At 45.5% G+C, this 18472-nt stretch overlaps 1 protein-coding gene across 1 annotated transcript; it reads left to right on the top strand.

Annotated features, from left to right (window-relative positions):
* The first annotated feature begins 842 nt into the window (after positions 1 to 842).
* QDPR (quinoid dihydropteridine reductase) lies at positions 843 to 17742 on the top strand. The gene is made up of 7 exons (XM_058546787.1): positions 843 to 963; positions 3820 to 3912; positions 7428 to 7524; positions 9945 to 10085; positions 14091 to 14199; positions 15294 to 15377; positions 17068 to 17742. Exons 1-7 carry the CDS (start codon positions 865 to 867, stop codon positions 17171 to 17173), a joined length of 729 nt encoding a protein of 242 aa, XP_058402770.1. The 5' UTR covers positions 843 to 864; the 3' UTR covers positions 17174 to 17742.
* Positions 17743 to 18472: the final 730 nt, after the last annotated feature.

Below are 18472 nucleotides of genomic sequence, written 5' to 3'. Positions count from 1 at the left end.
CTTTTGATTGTGGTGACAGGAGGGGTGCGGGGCTGCTGCTGGCATCTAGGAGGTAGAGACCAGAGATGCTGTCAACATCCTACAATGCACGGGACAGCTCTCTCCCCTCCCCCCATCCCTGCACAAAAGTGATCCGAACCTGCAAACCCTTGGGCCGCCGCCAAAGCAGAGCGCAGCACTTAACCGCTACCCCACCGGCCGGCCCCTCTTTTTGCAATTTTAATTTTTAAATATGCCCCCAAATAGATATTTAAATATCCCCCACCCCCCAAAATGGAAGAGGCCTGGAACTCACCATCTCCAAGAGGCCCAGTGCATTGTAACAGAAGTAGTGGCAAAAATAAGAGTATTAATATCGCTCGGTTGGCATTTATTGACCTCCCACTACTAGCCACGCATTGCTCTAAGTACTCTAGTATTACCTTTAAAAGTCCTTTCCAAAACCCCAGGAGGATAGACGATTAGTATTCCCATTTTACTGGCGAAGAGACTGAGGCACAGAGCAGTTAAGGAAGTTGGTTAGGGCCACACAGGTCTTAAACACGAGGGCCAAGCAGTCCGGCCTCACTCTTATTTAGAGGAAAAATCTACGCGGTTTGCCTGGTCTCCCCAGGGGACTCTCAGCATCTCGACAGCGGCGGCGCCCCACACCCGCCCCCGCCTTAGCCCCGCGCCCGGCACGCCCCGGTGCAGCACCCTGGCGGGGTGGCCGTGCTCGCCGAGCCTGGCCGCGCGCTAGGCGGCAGCAGCGGGCGGCGCGGGGCGCGGCCGCCGCGCGGTCCCTCTTGGCCGGGTGGGCGGGCCGGGGCGCGGCGCTCGGGCTCGCGGCGCTCGCAGCTGCGGGAGCCGAGCCGCAGGAGCGCGATGGCGGCGGCCGCGGGCGAGGCGCGCCGGGTGCTGGTGTACGGCGGCAGGGGCGCGCTGGGCTCCCGATGCGTGCTTGCCTTCCGGGCCTGCAACTGGGTAATTCGGCGGGCGGCGGGCTGCGGGCGGCCGGGTCTCCGCCGGGAGGGGCAGGTGGGGTGGCGGGCGGGCACGAGGGTGACTGGGGAGCAGGGGGGGCCTTCCGGTGCAGCCCGGGAGGACCGCCGGGAGGAAGCTGGGGCCCCTGTGCACCCCCAGACGTGGGTGCTTGCATGTGCACGGCCAGGTCTACACGTCTGTTCCTGTCTCCGACTGCGTGCCCACGCCCGGCCGCAGGTGCGGGGCCTTCGCTCTGCAAAGACGGTGGTGGGGGGCTGCTTCCTCGGCCTCCGCCAGGCCCAGAAAGTAGGGCATGACTCGGGAGAGAATTCCAGAGGGGGAGGAAGAGGAGCGGAGTTGAGGGGACAGGGAGAGATAATGAGAAGGAAAGATCTAGAATTACACTGCCTGCCTCGGGCTACTAGGCCTTGACCGTGAACTGATTGCTTAACGTCCCCGAGCCTCAGTTTTCCCATCTGTAAAATGAGGATAAGGATAGTATTTACCCCTTAGGGGAGTTGTGGGGATTAAATGAGATAATTGGAGTCGTTTCGCGTAAATTACCTGACTCGTGGTAAAAGCTGTTTATATGTTGGTTGCCATTGATGTATTTATTTTATATATAAATATATATATTATTGATACATACTCCTATTCCTTTAGCATTCATTGGACCTAATACTTTGAAGGCTCAGCCCCCAAATGCTGGTGGTTTCTTTGTTTTGCAAAGGCTGTTTCATCTGGGTCATCAAGTATCCGCTCCCAGAAGGCTGCAAGTAGGAGTCACGCTGGTTCCCTGCCAGGGACCCTGACCCCAGCCACCCAGCAGGGCTCAGCGCATTCCCCGGGGACAGGCTGCCCTGTGCCTTCCTGGAGGTTTAGTTAGCAGTGGCAGTAGCCTGGGCAAGGGTAACCTGGGACCAGAGACAGGGTTCCAGGGTCGTCTTCTCCCTCAGAATCTGGTATAGGATTATACTTCTCAGGGATTCTAAACACACCAACACCTTCCTACCATTTACCTGTTTGGAACCTGGGAAGACTGCTGTGGGGCGTCTTCCCAGGTCTGCGGAGATGGGTGGTGGTGACAGTGGGAGGGAGCATTTAAAGAGTGCGGGCCAGGTGCCAGGCGCAGCGCTCCCCCATACTCTTAATTTCATTTCCTCTTCCCATTGACTTTTAAGACAGTAGTCCTATTGGTATCCACACTTACAGATGTGAGGGCTGTGCAATTCCTTGGTGGGGGCACTTCACCCTGGTGGGTGCAGTTTTTTTTTTTGTTTTTTTGTGAGGAAGATCAGCCCTGAGCTAACATCCATGCCAATCCTCCTCTTTTTGCTGAGGAAGACTGGCCTTGAGCTAACGTCTATTGCCAGTCCTCCTCCTTTTTTTCCCTTTTTCTCCCCAAAGCCCCAGTAGATAGTTGTATGTCATAGTTGCACATCCTGCTAGTTGCTGTATGTGGGCCGCGGCCTCAGCATGGCCGGACAAGCGGTGCCTCGGTGCGCACCCGGGAACCCGACCCGGGCCGCCAGTAGCGGAGCGCGTGCACTTAATGGCTAAGCCATGGGGCCGGCCCCGGGGTGCAGTTTGGTTTACCTTTGACTTGCCAGAATCTGATGACTCTCTGTGTTCCGTGTCCCATCTCCCAGCCCCCCTTCATTCCTGGGGGCTCTGGGAGGGTGAGATGCAGCCTTTTGGTCTCAGTATCCCCTGTGGCTTGTAACATAGAAGTAGTGAGTGTTCTTGAATGGATGCTGTGTTCTTCAAAGCTTGTGGTAGAGATCTTTATCTCTGGGGCCTTCAGACCGCAGGGCTCTGGAGCTTTCTTAGAACCATTTGTCACCTGTGCCGGCAGCTGTAGCATCCTCCATTTTAGCTAATTCTTTCACTAACCCTGTTCATGTTAACCCCCATTTTACAGGTGAGGAGCCTCTGCAGAGCATGAGGACGAGAAACCTGCTGTATGGCAGACCCAGGAGTTAAACCCCTGTCTGTCTGGTTCCCAAACCCAAAGCTGTCCCTCTGTGCTCTGGGGCAGGGGTTTGAAAACTCTGGTCCTCCCTGGGCCGAGTCCTGCCTTCCATCTGTTTTGGTACAGCCCAAGAGCTAAGACTGGGTTCACATTTTTAAATGGTTGAAAAGAAATCAAAAGAAGAAGAATATGAGGGACCATCCTAGTGGTGTAGTGGTTAAGTTCGCTCGCTCTGCTTTGGTGGCCTGGGGTTCACAGGTTCAGATCCTGGACGTGGACCTACACAACCACTCATCAAAGCCATGCTCTGGCAGCATCCCACATACAAAATAGAGGAAGGTTGGCACAGATGTGGGGACAATCTTCCTCACAAAAAAAATAGAATATTTTGTGACATGTGAAAACTATATGAAATTTACATTTCGGTGTCCAGAGTTTTATTGGCACAGAGCCACGCTCATTTGTTCACCTCTTGTCTGTGGTTGCTCTCTTGCTACGATAGCAGAATTGGGTAGTTGCAACAGAGACCGAAAGGCCAGCAAAGCCTGAAATATTTACTCTCTGGCCCCTTACAGAAAACCTTTGCAGACCCCTGGTCTAGGAAGTCTCTGGAAGTGCAGGGTTTGGCTTTCAGAGGTGAGAGTGGAAGACGATAAGGTGTTTGGAGGCAGAATGGGCTGGCCTGGGGCTTAGTAAGGGGTAGGCTGCCCGAAGCCAAAGGTCCCTGTAAGTATGAGAGGTCGGTAGCTAGATCCTCTCTTCTAGTGGGGTTTCATTTAAGCCTCTCATCTCTCTCCACTCCCCCCATTTCTGGATGTGGATGATCTTTATAGGAATAACAACTTATTGTCTCTTGACCAGAGCTTTTTTCTCCTTCCCTCCAGTGGGTCGCCAGCATCGACGTGGTGGAGAATGAAGATGCTAGTGCTAGCGTTGTCGTTAAAATGACGGACTCATTTACGGAGCAGGCTGACCAGGTGATTCCAGAAGAGGCCCCACCAAGCATTGTTAGGGGAACCCTGGGGAGGAGTTACCACTGGCGATGTGTTCTTCCTTTTTTTCAAATATTGTTTCTGTATTTATGAAAGCCATTTGTGCTTATTGAGGGAAATTTGGAAAAAGTAAAAAAAAAAAAAAAAAATACAAAGAAGATAAATTACCCATGATCTATTTCTAATTAGCTTATGTTCACATTTTGGCCCATTTTCTTGTCTTTCCTATGCGTACTGTATGTTATTAGTTTTAAAAGTTGAGATAATCTTCTGTCTTGTATTTTATGGTCAGCTTTTTTTAACTTAACGTTTACTTTACTTCTCCAGATCACTTAAAAAAACCCTCTGTGTTGGCATGTAATTTTTAATTTTATGGATTAGTCACAATTTCCTTAGTTTCCACCTATTTTACATTTAAGGTTTTTGCAGTTTTTCTTTTTTACCATTATCAAGAATGCTGCAGTGAACATCTTTTTCTCCATCTCTGATTATTTATTTAGGATACGTTCTAAAAAGTGTAGCTTCCCAGTTCAAAGCATGAATATTAACCAAACAGATTATTTTAAATTATAAAGTGATATGCTTACTGTAAAACAAGAAGTCAAACAAAACTCTATAAATATATAAGTAAACTGTGAAAAACCCCTGTTTCTCCGTGACAGTGTCACTCTCCAGAAGGAAGCTCTGTTAACAATTTGATGGATGGGCTGGTATAAATATCTGAGATGCTCTTCAGTGGGTGTACCTTTCTGGAAGAGCTGTTCCCACGAGCTCCTGAAGGACTGCATTATGTGGCTCTCTTGCCAGCGCACCAATCCACATTCCCAAGGAAATCTCCACGTCATTCTTTGTGTGATGCACCATTTTTCACAAGCACTCAGGTCGGCAGGCGGGTGGTGGTGGTTCCATTTGATAGCTGAGGAGACTGAGTTTCAGACACTAAGTGACACGACCAACAAGCCAGCTGGTGGTGGAGTCAGAAGCCTGGGGCTCCTAACAAGAGACTTATTAACAACTTACTAACAAGAGATTAACAACTTATTAACAAGAGACTTATTAATGACTCATTAACAAGAGACTTATTAACAACTTATTAACCAGAACTTATTAACAACTTTAATAAGTTCAGGTTCTGCTTTTTGTTTAGTTATGCTCTCTCTAGTAATCTGAACACTGTTGGGCATCTGGTATTTTATGTCCTTACCTATTTTTATAACAAATTTTTAAAATTTTAAAAGTGATGCATGCATGATATAGAAAATACAGTAAAGCAAAAAGAAGGGAGAAATCATTTCTAGTCCCACTATGCAGTTAATATTTTGTTATATTTCCTTCTAATCTATTTTTCCAAACATATACATGTGTAAATCTAAAAAACCCCAAAACCGTGAGCATACTGTACTGCTCATTTGCCCTTTCTAAAGTGTCAGTTCGACATAGATTAGGATATAAAAAGCCAGCTGACTTATTCCAGAATATAGATTTTTGTTATTCTTACTTTTCTTAATATGATCCTAATGTTTCCTACTTAATGATACATATTGGCCTTAATGGGCTTAATAGTAAAAGTTGACGTGGCATTGGTATGTGTCAGGCACCATTCTAAGTGCTTTGTTCACATTAACTTGCTTCATCTCCGTAACACCCTCAAAATAAAGTTTCTGATTTTATCTCCTTTTTAGAAATGGGGAGTCTAGGCACAGAAAGGCCCTGGAATTTGCTCAAGGTCAAATAGGTCGTAGGTGGCATAGCCAGGATTTGAACCTGGGCAGTGGGATTTGATGTCTGTGCTCCTATCTGCATGCTAAGCTGCCTCTCTGCAGAATAGAATAGCTTCATGTGAATAAAGTAGTAAATGCTAAAACCAAGTGCAAGGGAAGCACACCTGTGCTTAGAGAGCAGCGGCCCTTCTGGGTGTGGTTCTCTGTAATTAGTGTCTCTTCAGTGTCTCTCCTGCTCCTGTTAACTGCAGGTTTGTGTGTCCGTGTGCTTTATTGAATGTGAAGTTGTCCCCGTCTGAGACTTGACTATACGGTGCGTCTTTAAGACAAAGACTGAGAAACGCCTTATTTATTATAAGCTTTAGCTTTTAAAATCTTTAATCCTTCCTACTCCCCGCCACCCCCCCCAATTAAGAATTTCTGGACAGACAGCATGACATCCACTTTTTGATTTTAAAGCTCCAGAAGAGGAAATTCAATCATAGTAGATGTAAAATTGGCCCCCTGGGCAGGAAATTCACTGGTGACAGTGAGGAGATGAAGTGAGAAAGGCACTAAATCTACGGAAAACTGTTGGGCAGAGAGCAAAATTTAAAGGGGAGGAGTTTAAAAAATGCACAGCTATTACAGATCTTGTAAAAAACAAGTCAAACAGGTGCATCGTTGCTGCGGGATCCACGCTTCCCTGCAAAGTGGAGCGTGCGCGGGTTGTGTGTGCGTACAGACGCCAGACTGTCCAACTTCCCGCAGCTGGGCTCTGGGCGACAGGACAGGGTTTAAGAAGGAACGGAGGGGGCAGCCAGGAGGAAGGTCAACAAAAGATAAGTTGGGATTAAGTGCGATACTCGGGAATTGAGGCCAAGGAAAATACAGGAATCTTCTTAAAAGGAAAGCGTTAGGTGTGGAATGTAGGGAGAGGAAAGATTGGTTTCCATTGACAAAGATTCTCTTTGACTGAGTACTTTGAGACCTCCGAAATTGCTGGGGAGAGAGGGCAGGGCCTGAAATGTTGCTGCTGAGAGAGATAGACCATCTTGTGTTGTCTTAAGGAAACAATTGGGAGGCGTCATCTCAGCCATTCCAGAGAAATATGGAAAAGGGTCATGGTTGTTGGCCAGGATTGCCTGTCTCATCAGATTTTGTTTTAATATATTGTAACAAAAGGATATATATATATTTTCAACACTTGAAAAATTTCAATCAAACAGAAGTAGAGAGAGAATTAAAATGAACCCCCATGTACTCGATATTTACCAACATTTTGCCATTGACTGTATTTTTTTATTACTCTTTTTAAAAAAATAATCTCTTTGACATTTTCTTTTAGAGTTGCAGTTAAAGGGATTTTTGTACTGGTGGGGAGAGTAGAATTGATTATCTCAGATTATGATTCTGCGATTTGTGAAGAAAGTCTGGAAAGAAATATACCAGAAGGTTAGCTGCAGGCAATGAAGCTCCGGGTCATTTTTTTTTTTTGACCTTTTCCTACTTTTCTTTGTTAATTGGCTTATTGCAGGGATGCTTATGTCCCCACCCTTTAGAGAATGTTTAAAAGAAGACTCTAGATTGCTTTATAAAAATCGTGTTGAAATATAGTTGGGCTTCACTATCCAAAATGCTTGTGGTAGATTGCTCCTACATCTAATTTTCAAAATGTTAATTGCCAGGCACTGTAAACTGGCTTAAAAAGAAGTGAAAAATAAACTGATGTATCTGTAAAGATGCCAGCCTCTTTGGGTTTCCCTGACAGTTATGCATCTTTTTGTCCCTTTGTTTAAGGTGACTGCTGAGATTGGAAAGCTCTTGGGTGAAGAGAAGGTGGACGCGATTCTTTGTGTGGCTGGAGGATGGGCTGGGGGCAATGCCAAGTCCAAGTGTGAGTCTTTTTCTGAGTTAATCATTCGCTCTGCGCCTTGTCCAGCTGGCACGGGTTGGGTCTATACCATGTGCCAGGCCAGGCGTTTTTCTGTATGTCTCGCAGAACGTTTATAGTGGCTTTGTGAGCTAGGGATTAACACCCCCATTTTACAGATGAAGAAGAAACTTCCCATAGAGGGGACCATGGGAGGGACATTGGGTTTGAAGTTTAAAGTAGAGGCAGAATGATATCAGCATTGTTTCTGCCCTGATCTTACAGGGCTTGTTACTGGAAGTTGGGGGATGTGTATGAAATGGAAAGATCATTCTGAAGGTCAAAAGGACTCAAAAGTGAGCTTTTATTAAAGCGGAGTACATTTTTTCAACTTGTTATTATGAACATTTTCAAACAGACAGACAAGTTGAAGGAACAGTTTAATGAACACCCTTATGTGCTCCATCTAGATTCAGCAATTGTTAATTTGCCACACTTGCACTCTCCTGCTTCCTTGCGTGTGTGTATTGTTTTGTTAACCTTTTTTTTTTTTTTTTTTGTGAGAAAGATTAGCCCTGGTCTAACATCCTATGCCAATCCTCCTCTTTTTGCTGAGGAACATTGGCCCTGGGCTAACATCTGTGCCCATCTTCCTTTACTTTATATGGGACGCCGCCACAGCATGGCTTGATGAGCGGTGCGTTGGTGCGCACCCGGGATCCGAACCCACGAACCCCGGGCCGTCGAAGCAGAGTGCGCACCCTTAACTGCTGCGCTAACAAGCTGGCCCCTTTGTTAACTTTTTGAAAGTAGACACTTCCATATTTCAGCATGCATCTCCAAAGATTAAGCCCTTTCTCCTGCTTTATCATACTACCATTCTCATACCTAAGAAAATTAACGGTAATTGTATAAGATTAATAATATTCAGCCTAAATCCAAATTACCCCACTTTAGTCCATATCGTGTATAGTTGTTTTCCCTAAATATATTCCAGTCAGGATTTGTGCACTGTATTTTGTTGTTGTTTTTGGTCTGTTAATCTAGAATTTTTTTTTTTCTGTGATAGACTTTTTTGGTGAGTCCAGGGCAGTTTTCATATAGAATGTCCTGCATTCTGAATTTGTCTGTTTCTTCAAGGTATCATTTACCTTGTTCCTCTGTCCCTGGTATTTCCTGTGAACTGGAATTTAGGTCTAGAGACTTGCTTAGATTCAGGTTGAATGTTTTGGAGGAGAGAATTCTTCCTGAGTGATGTTACGTACTTCATATTCCATCATGCTGAGCCTCTCACCATGTCAGGTCACCCTAGTCATCCACCATGATGCCAAATTTGATGCTTGGTTAAGGTGGTAGCCAATGGACTTCCATTGTAAAGGTACATTTTTCTGTTTGCAATCAGTAAGTGGTCTGTGGGATGCTACGTTGGCGTCGTGTGTGAGTATCCTGTTCCCAAACACTTTGAGACTCCCAAATTCCCAAAACCTAGTGGTTTTAAGCATCCATTGATAATACCTGCCCGAATCAGTTATCCCAGTTGGGGTTGGACAAAGGTGGCTTTCTAATTCTGTCATTCCTTCTACATTTGTTAGTCAAAGCCATTTAAAAAGTAATTGATTTTCTGTGAACCACACTTAAATGTGGAATTGGTATTTTGTGGGGTGATTGGGTTGGCAGAACACCCTGATGGCCTTTTATGTGTTTGGGGAACAAGAAGTGATAAATGTGGATCCATCAATTTTTTTTTGAGTCCTTTTTAGCAGGGAAATGCAATACTTTGGTTGTCACCTACTGAAGACCCTCCTCCCGTATCAGGAGGGCTTTCTTTCCAGATCATGGGTGCAGCTTCATTGGGTCCTGTGTGCCCTGTAAGGGAGGAAGGGGACGGCTGCCCAGCCGTGATGTGACATCCATTACCACTTGTTCCTCCTTACGTCTCTAGCAAGGCCAGAGGGATAAAACGAGTGTGAGATGGTTGTTATTTCAGCTTTCTTTTAAAGAATTTTCAAAGCAGCTGGCATTAAACTCTCAACCATCAAAAATGTAGCTCTATAAAAGCCCTCTTTATGTCCATGTGGTAATAGTCCCTCAGATTTTTATCACAGGTAAAACCTGACTTAGACATGTAGGTTCTTATTACAAATCCAATGCCCTTCATAAAGTAGAACAGTCTTTGAATTACAACCAGGCCAGCATATCTGTTAACAGTCCTCATTTATTGGCTAAAATTTTACCACTTTAATTTGAGGTAGCTGAGCTGCAGGTGATCATGTGTCCTGGATGTGAACCGATGTCTCTCTGACCATGAGCCCTGTGCTGTTTGTACTGCAGATTACTGCTGTAGACTTTGTTGCAGACAGGGACCGGGATAGTGGGAATGGCCGTGAGTGCTTCCTCGAGTGTCGGGTGCCGTGAGTTGAGCTCCTCTTTCCATTGTCCCTCAGCTCTCTTTAAAAACTGTGACCAGCTGTGGAAGCAGAGCATATGGACGTCGACCATCTCCAGCCACCTGGCCACCAAGCACCTCAAGGAAGGAGGCCTCCTGACTTTGACTGGGGCCAAGGCCGCCCTGGAAGGGACTCCTGGTAAGCCTTCATTTCCCCACCTGTGAAATGGGAATGCTCACACCTGCTCAGTGGGGTAGCTGGGCACTTCCATGAGGTGAGGAATATGAAAACCCTTTCTCCTCTTAGGAGCTTCACAGGTGGGTGGATTCAGCTTCCTTTTAGGCCTGAATCTTTTTAGGGGAGAGACTCCTAAGCCTGTCATTTGCATTGTCCTCATGTTCCTGGTGGTTAACGAACAGTATAATCTGGCACCTCCCTCTCATCTGGTTTATTTATCTATGATCCACCCAGGGAATGAATGGTGGTGTAGTAGATATTAATTAGTTAATAAACATGTTATTATCATCACATTGTGTTCATATGTTCCAGGGAAGCAGCTTGGCTGTTGGGCAGTAGAATGAGAGAGGCTGGGGTGGATTCTTCACCCTAGCTGTGTGGCCCTGAACGCGTTATTTGATCTCTTTCACCAAATTTCTGCGGTAGTTTCCTTAGTTGTAATATAGTGACAGTAGCGTCTACCTTGAATATGTAAGGTAACGCCTTAAGGTGTTAGAAGTATTGATATATGTAAAGTCCCCGGCACATGATAAGTCTTACTACAGTCACTTTTTTCATTTCATATGTATTCTCATTTAATCCTGGGGTAGATGTCATTATTACCATTTTCAATTTATGGGTAAGGACACTAAAACTTAGAGGTTAAGTAACTTGTCTGGGTTTATGCAATAAGTAAGTCACAAACTTACTTTGAATCAAAACCCTGATCATTTCCAAATTGTGTGCTTTTTCTATTACATCGTGCAAATCCGAGTTTCCTTTGCATTTTTTACTCCCTGTGTTAGTTTCCTAGGGCTAACATAACAAAGTACAACAGACTGGGTGGCTTAAGTAATAGAAATTTAGTATCTCACAGTTCTGGAGACTGGAAGTCCGAGTTCAAGGTGTCGGGCAGGGTTGGTTTCTTCTGAGGCCTCTCTCCTTGGCTTGTAGATGGTCGCCTTCTCCCTGTGTCCTCACATGGTCTTCCCTCTGTACATATCTGTGTCCTAATCTCTTTTTATAAGGACACCAGTCATATTGGATTAGGACCCATCCTGATGACCTCATTTTAACTTAATTACCTCTTTAAAGACTCCATCTCCAAAGACAGTCATGATTCTGAGGTACTTGGAGTTAGGACTTCAATAAATGAATTTTAGGGGGACACGGTTCAACCCATAGCACTCCCTTTGGGATAGGGCTAAAGGAATTTAATGGGGGGACGGGGAGACAGCACAGGGAGGCAGAAAGTGTCTACTCCACTACCTAAGTTAAAATTGTCTTAAATAAAAACAGGAGCTGTATTTGGACTTCTTTAGTAAGTGGTAGAGACCATGAATGCCTTTTCAATTTTAATGTAACTCACTGAACTGTGAGGCTTTTACAAATGAACGATTTCTTATTACATTTCTCAGAGCATATGATCTTACAAGTCCATGGCTATTGCAATAATTATAGCTGTGTAAATGTTAGATGTTAGTTTGCTTGAGATCTGATTTTTATTAAAGCTGACATAGAGCAGAGGCACTAGAAAGTAAATAGAGAAATGAGTAATAGCTTGACATTTAAAAAAGGAAACCCTAGGACTGAAAGACTAATGTTTCTAAGGACAACACAGTCTCTTCTCTTTTTTTGGTTTATAAATATCTTTCTTTGTTTACAGTTTTGGTTACTGGTTAAGACTACAGGCTCTAGAACTGCACAGGTTGGTTTTCTATTGTGGTTTTGCCACTTACTCTCTGTGCGATATTTGGCAAGTTACTTAACTTCTCTGAGCCTCAGTTCTGTCATCTGTAAAATGGGGATAAATAGTAAAACCTCCTTGATATGGTGGTTGTGACTTGTAATTGTCTTAATGGTTGTAAATGGCTTAGAAAAGTATTACAGAGAGTCAATGTTAAATGTGAACTTTTATTATTATTTACTCCAGACTTCCTTTTGCCCAGCTACTCCTACTTCAGATGTTAGTAAGTTTGTTCATGCCCATAGTTAGATGATGTTAAACTTACTTGAGTTATGAAATCTTTTTGATTTTTTTTTTTGAGGAAGATTGGCCCTGAGCTAACATCTGTTGCCAGTCTTCCTCCTTTTTTCCTTTTTTCTCCCCAAAGCCCCAGTAGATAGTTGTATGTCATAGTTACACATCCTTCCAGTTGCTCTTTGTGGGACGCGGCCTCAGCATGGCTTGATGAGTGGTGAGTAGGTCCGCACCCAGGATCCGAACCGGCAAACCCTACGCCTCCAAAGCGGAGCATGCGCTATGCCACTGGGCCAGCCCCGAAACCTTTTAACTTAGGTTCAGACCCCAGAAAAATGTAGGGAAATCTGTGAAAGTGAATGATGAACAGGCTTAGTAGTCCTTCAAACCCAAGAAGACATGTTCAAAAATGGGGAGTTTTTCACTTGGAAAGATACTGAGAAAACCCCACCCTCCTGTTTCCAAGGTTGTATTTGTGGACTGTCCCCTGGAGGATAAACTATATTAAAATGACGGTGATCACTCTTGTTCACCATGTAAGGGTCTGTGCTGTCTTTGGAAATCAGTCTTTAGGGACAACATCAATCATTTTGTAATTGGGAAGACCGTATTTATCTTCTTAATGAAATGCATTTTTTTTTTTTCCATATCTTGCAAATGATCCCCTGACCTGCATTGTGTAGAATTCTGTAGAATTAAACTCATGGGGTCGTGGGTTGCTGGTTGCTTCCTTGTTTCTTTCTCCCTCAGCTTCCCTGCTTTTGTGTTGTTTGAATGGAATGAAGAGGGAGCCCCGGGAGTGTGCTGGGGATGGGGCTGGATGAGTGAGATTCATGCGCTGGTGTATTTTAATCCCTGCGGAGTTGTTGATCTTTATATCACTGTTGGCCTCCTGCCCCTGTTGAAACAGAGGAGCCAGAGATGGTGAAATAGTCTTCTTGTGCTTCTAAATAACTTGTTGAGACCTTGACCCTCTTTTGCAATTCAAGGTTGCTGTTGAAGGGTTTGGTGATTGGTTCCTGGGCTGGGCTGTGATCCCCACCTCCCTCTGGACCTTTGATGCCTCCTCAGCTGTTATACTTTAAACAGCATGTGTGTTGGGGTTTTTAAGGAGGCTGCTGACCTCTGGAAGAAGTAGTGGTTTTCTGAAGGAGGAGAGGTGTTGAAGCATTTAGCCATTCTTCTTTGCTGCTGTGATAGTGGCATTTAGTGAAGACCCACAGCTGGGTGCTGTGGGGACTATAGAGAGGAGAGAGACCCCGTCCTGCCACAAGTCTGCGGGGCAGATGGAAACCTGTCCTAATAAAAGGTGTGCCTTGCTTCAAGCAGCAAACATTCACTGACTGGTGGGAGGCAACGGAAACTAGTAGGTAGCATGTGTGCTTATGTCAGAATTGCTCAAATGGTGTACTTTCAACAGAGTGGGACTCCAAGGCACGTTACTGCTGTTAATTTGATGGGAAACATTTATTGAGCACCTACCTTATGCTAAGTGCAGAGTTAAGTACTTTGTTCCCACTTTACAAATAGGGTAACGGAGGATTAGGAAGGTTTTGAGAACTTGCCCAGGATTTCTTAGGTGGAAAGTGGAGGAGCTAGGATTTGAACCTGTGCAGCTTGACGCCAAAGCCTGCACCCCACGTGACTGCTCGATTTTGCTTACAGGCAGTTATTGATCCAAGGGTTCAGAACCCAGCTCTTGCCGGGCCTTTAAGCTCTCTGTTGGCCTCAGTGCAAGTCTGTGTGTGAGCCTAGGCCTATTACTCACCCTGTCCCAGCCTCAGCTTCCCCTGCACTAAAAACAGATGAACCTCATGGCTTTTGTGATAAGTGGTAAGCACCAGGAGAATAGTAGGGGCACTTGAAATGTTACGTTTCCTCCACTTTCTCTCCGTAGATGTCCGTCCTTCTCTTCTTCCCGGCCTCCTCTGGACCCTGGCGTGGTGTTCTTTGGACACACCACTGGCGGCCAGTGGTCACTGAACTGTTTTCTCCCCGTTTCCCAGGGATGATCGGCTACGGCATGGCCAAAGGTGCCGTTCACCAGCTCTGCCAGAGCCTCGCCGGCAAGAACAGCGGCATGCCGCCTGGGTCTGCGGCCATCGCTGTGCTCCCGTAAGTAGTTGGGGGCTTCCCAGTTGCTGCCCTCCTCTTCCCCACTGCTGACAGTTAATGCCGCTTTCCACCGGGGATTTGTGTGTGCCATCACCTTGGCTTCTAAAATCCACAAAAGGCCCTGAAAATGCTTCTACAGGTGTTGGATTATCCTGGTGGTTGATGGGCTGATGGGGTGGGCCTGTCTTTCTTCTTGTTTTCTTTCCTTCCCTCCATCCGTCCCTCCCTCCCTCCCTCCTTATTAAAAGTAGCCTATACATTTTATTTAATATTTGTGGTTCTGTCTTTCAAGTCATTATAAGGTCACTGTGGAAGAGAGGCTGTGTTTCGTCTTTGTGTTTATGTGTTGGGGGAGTCTGGGGGAGACTATGGGAGACGTTCCTATTTGTGATCGGGAAGAAGATCTAGGCAGCTTCTATGGAGCTAGAGCGTTCTTTCTTGCTGGAATGGTTCCGGCACCATCTGGCCTCTTACCTATAGTCCTATAAAGTGGACACTGGGACTTCTAGGTGACTAGACTTTCCAGTTCCCTTTCATTTGTGAGCTTCTGTGATTCTGTGACGTGGTCCCACAGCTATTTTGAATGATTCCCGAGGCCTGAATGTTCTTGGGAGAGTCATACATACCTGAATTCTGTATTCTCTTCCTGAAAATCATAAGGGTTCAAAGAAAACAGCCACAAAACAAAGGATGAGACTGCCTTTTTACCATATTTTAAAGGAATTTTATTATTACACTTCAAAAATCCTTAGAAATGAGTCTGCCACATTTTAGGGAGTGAATGAGGATATAAACAGCAAAGCAGTTTACTTCAGTAAGGGCTATGTTTCAAAAAAGGCAAAATGTGGCTCTTTGGTTTTGCTTCTATCTGCTGAAGAGTGGGTCCCAGAGTGCCTCGCTAATTACTCCATGTGATCTCTGGAAATGCGGATGGACGGCTCCCTGCCCTCTCTCTGATTATCTCCATATGATGTCCGCATCACTGCTGCCACCCCCGGGGCCAGAGGCTCATGGTGCATTTTGCTGGCGGAGGAGGACCGGCAGCTGTTATCAAGGGGAGGCACACATGACAGGCTTATCTCTGTGCTCTGCAGGGTTACCCTGGATACCCCAGCAAACAGGAAATCGATGCCCGAGGCCGACTTCCGCTCCTGGACGCCCTTAGAGTTCCTAGTCGAGTGAGTATTGTAGTAATAATGTCAGTCATTAAGCAGCTTCCAGCCCCCATTCTGTGCCCTTTATGGGCTAGAGGACAAGCCCATGCTCTCTGGGTTTACCAACATGGGTGGTCTTGTGAGGTTACCGGCCTCCGAGGGTATATCACACACCAGTGTGGATCTCAGAGTGGAGGGGTCGGTAGTGCCGCTGTGACTCCTGGCTCCTCCACTGACCAGCCAGACCAGCCGGAGCATGTCGTTGAACTGCTCTAGGCCTCAGTTGCCCTGCCTGTATGATGGGATCCATAATAATTGTTAGGAAGATTAAATATGATAGTGTGAGCCAGGCCCTTGGCACAATGTTGACCCGTAGCAAGTGCTCAGTCAACCTCGGCTCCTGTTAATATTATTGTCTCTGTAACGAGGAGCAGTTGTGTGGGCGTAAGACGCCGATCTAGGTGGAATACCTGGGCTCACGTGTCTAAATCGGTGCTGAGCCACACACCCACAGAAGGTGGGCTGGGACAGCCATTCTTTGTTCCAGAAATCATGTTCACCCATTTGTAGCATTTGAAAACTCATGTGACAAGTTGGCATAAAGCTTGCTTTGAAACGTCTGTGAGCACGGCACCCTCTTTTACCATCCGTGGTTAGAGTGGCGTCTCTCTCACCCACTCCAGACTGCTGACGAGGTGAAGGAGAAGGAAGACAGTTTGTAGCCTGCCTAAGTAACACATGTGCTCCTACACATCCCAACGAGACTGGGCCCCTTCGGAGCCATCCCCTAGGCTCGGCCCCGCCCCAGAGCTGGGGTCTTGACATTTACGCCACTTTAGGGAGTTTCAGCAGTGTTTTGTGTCTTGAGCCAACTTGCAATGGCTTGTTCAGCCTTCAATGTGGGAGCCTGAATGACTTGACTGTTAAACTTCAGGTCTGATCTGGAGGGTTATAGGTCGGCACTGATGAATATCCCGGGAACTCATCAGTGCTTTCCAATGAAAGAGGGTCCGAAGTCCTAGCCAGGAGATGGTCAGTAGGATGGAGTACTCAAGTGTAAAGGTTTCGTTTTAAATATTACCAGCTACTTGTCATCCCTGTGAATTCGTTGTGTACTCGTTCATTCCCGTCTTTTTAGAGGAGGTCTTCCCCAGGCACGGTTAGTTGCCCCTCCCCACACACAGGGTTAGTTATTAAATGCCCCCATTCCTGCATTTAACAGATTTTATTGTAATAGTCCGTTTTTTATCTCTTTTCGTTGCTTGGCACAGCCGTGGGTGTTCCATCAGTGTTTGCTAAAAAAAAAAAAAACAAACCAGCAAATGAATTTCTTCTCTTTCTTACTTTTAAATTTCTGGGAAGGTAATCTAGCAAAGTATAAAGGATTGTGCACACATCTCTCTCTTAGAATTAACTAATTAAAACCTTTTTTTAATCACTTAAAATCATACCACTGTATCATAAAAGATTCCAACAATGCATAAAAATACAAAAATGAAAGTTAAAATATCATCAAATCCTGCCACTCAGAAAATAGAATGAGTAAGTACTAAAATCACTGGGGATCTGCATACGCGTCCATGATTCCTAGTGGCATTTTCACAGCTGCTGTGAAAAATCCTGCTTTTTCACACCCCTCAAACCATTGATATGAATATAAGCCTGTATCCAGATTTGTGCTTTTAAAATGTAAAGCTTCTCTTCTTTCTCCTAGAACCTTCCGTGACTGGATCACAGAGAAGAACCGACCGAGGTCAGGAAGCCTGATCAAGGTGGTAACCACAGAGGGAAAGACGGAGCTTACCCCAGCGTATTCTTAAGCCTCATCTCAGTGCCTGCCAGGGGCCTGCCAGAAAAGTCGTTAATCTGTCTCAGTGTGGCCGCATCCAGCCCCATATCTTCTGTAATTCTGCTCGTGGTACGAGATAGTGAGTCCTGTTTTTCTGTCACCTAATGTGCCATTTGTTCTCCTAGGACAGTGTAAAATGTTTATGTGAAATAAAAACATGTGAGGGTGAGGCCTACACATGGCACCGTGAATCTGTGTAAACTGTGTAAGTTTTGGAGGTCTCTGAACAGCCCCCTCTGTATCGGCATCATCTTGAATTGCTTTTGAGACTCCATTTATCTGTCCCTGACAGTGGCTGTCGACTTGACTAGTTTAGAGATTTGTTGGTATTGGGGACATTTTGGGGCCTGACTTATTATTGAATGTTATGTTTATGTCACAGTTTTTGTAGCCGTGAATTAAACTGCCTTAAGACTCTTTGTGGTATAAGCAAAATCCCATGGCCCTGTTAGGTATCTTTTTCCTGTGCAGTTGCCAAGCATGCAAGAGAACTACTGTGATTATTTGGAGTTTATCTTCCTAATAAATGCACTTCATTTATTGTGTTGTCTTCTTTAGTCAACCACATCTTATATACAGTCACAGATGAATGTACTAGCGTCATGGGCTGCTAGCAGTCTTCAGTCTGATGTTCTCCAAAGGGGTGGTCAAACCCTGAAATAAGTTTTTTAACACACTCACGATTCCCTCTTGGCATATCAGACTCTGAGATGGAGGGATGGCGCTGTGCATGTAAAAGCAGTGCCCCACTTGACTGACAAAGGCTGTCCTGAAGGAGAACTAGGATCCAATCCAACCTGTCATTTTACAGATGAGGAAAGTGAGGCCCAGAGAGATGACTTACCATCCTCGTTGCCAGTAAGTGGCAGAGCTAAGCCCACAACCGTGGTCACCAGATGCCTGCCGTTCATGAAGGCCTTGACCGTGGGTCTTCTTTTGTTGTATTTTCTTCATTGAGGTAAAATTCACGTAACATAAAATTAAGCATTTTAAAGTGAGAACTTGAGTGGCGTTTAGTTCGTTGACAATGTTCTGTACCCACCATCTCTGTCTACTTCCAACACATGTTCATCACCCCATACCCTCCAAGCTGTCACTCCCCAACCCCCCTGCCTCCAGCCCTGGCAACAACCAGTCTGCTTTCTGTCTCGGTGAATTTACCTATTCTGGTTATTTCATACACATAGGATCATGTAACATGTGGCTTTTTGTGTCTGGCTTCTTTCACTACCATGTTTTCAAGGTTCATCCATGTTGTAGCAGCTATTAG

Source organism: Diceros bicornis, chromosome 8 (assembly GCF_020826845.1).
Source record: "Diceros bicornis minor isolate mBicDic1 chromosome 8, mDicBic1.mat.cur, whole genome shotgun sequence".
NCBI classification, from domain to species: domain Eukaryota; kingdom Metazoa; phylum Chordata; class Mammalia; order Perissodactyla; family Rhinocerotidae; genus Diceros; species Diceros bicornis.
This window is presented reverse-complemented; position numbering and strand designations above follow the sequence as displayed.

Excerpts from the sequence above, each read along its gene's own strand:
- QDPR (XM_058546787.1), top strand. The coding sequence starts at position 865 with ATGGCGGCGGCCGCGGGCGAGGCGCGCCGGGTGCTGGTGTACGGCGGC. Across the intron at positions 964-3,819 it reads CCTTCCGGGCCTGCAACTGG|TGGGTCGCCAGCATCGACGT; the intron begins GTAATTCGGCGG and ends CCTTCCCTCCAG. Across the intron at positions 10,086-14,090 it reads CGCCCTGGAAGGGACTCCTG|GGATGATCGGCTACGGCATG; the intron begins GTAAGCCTTCAT and ends CCCGTTTCCCAG.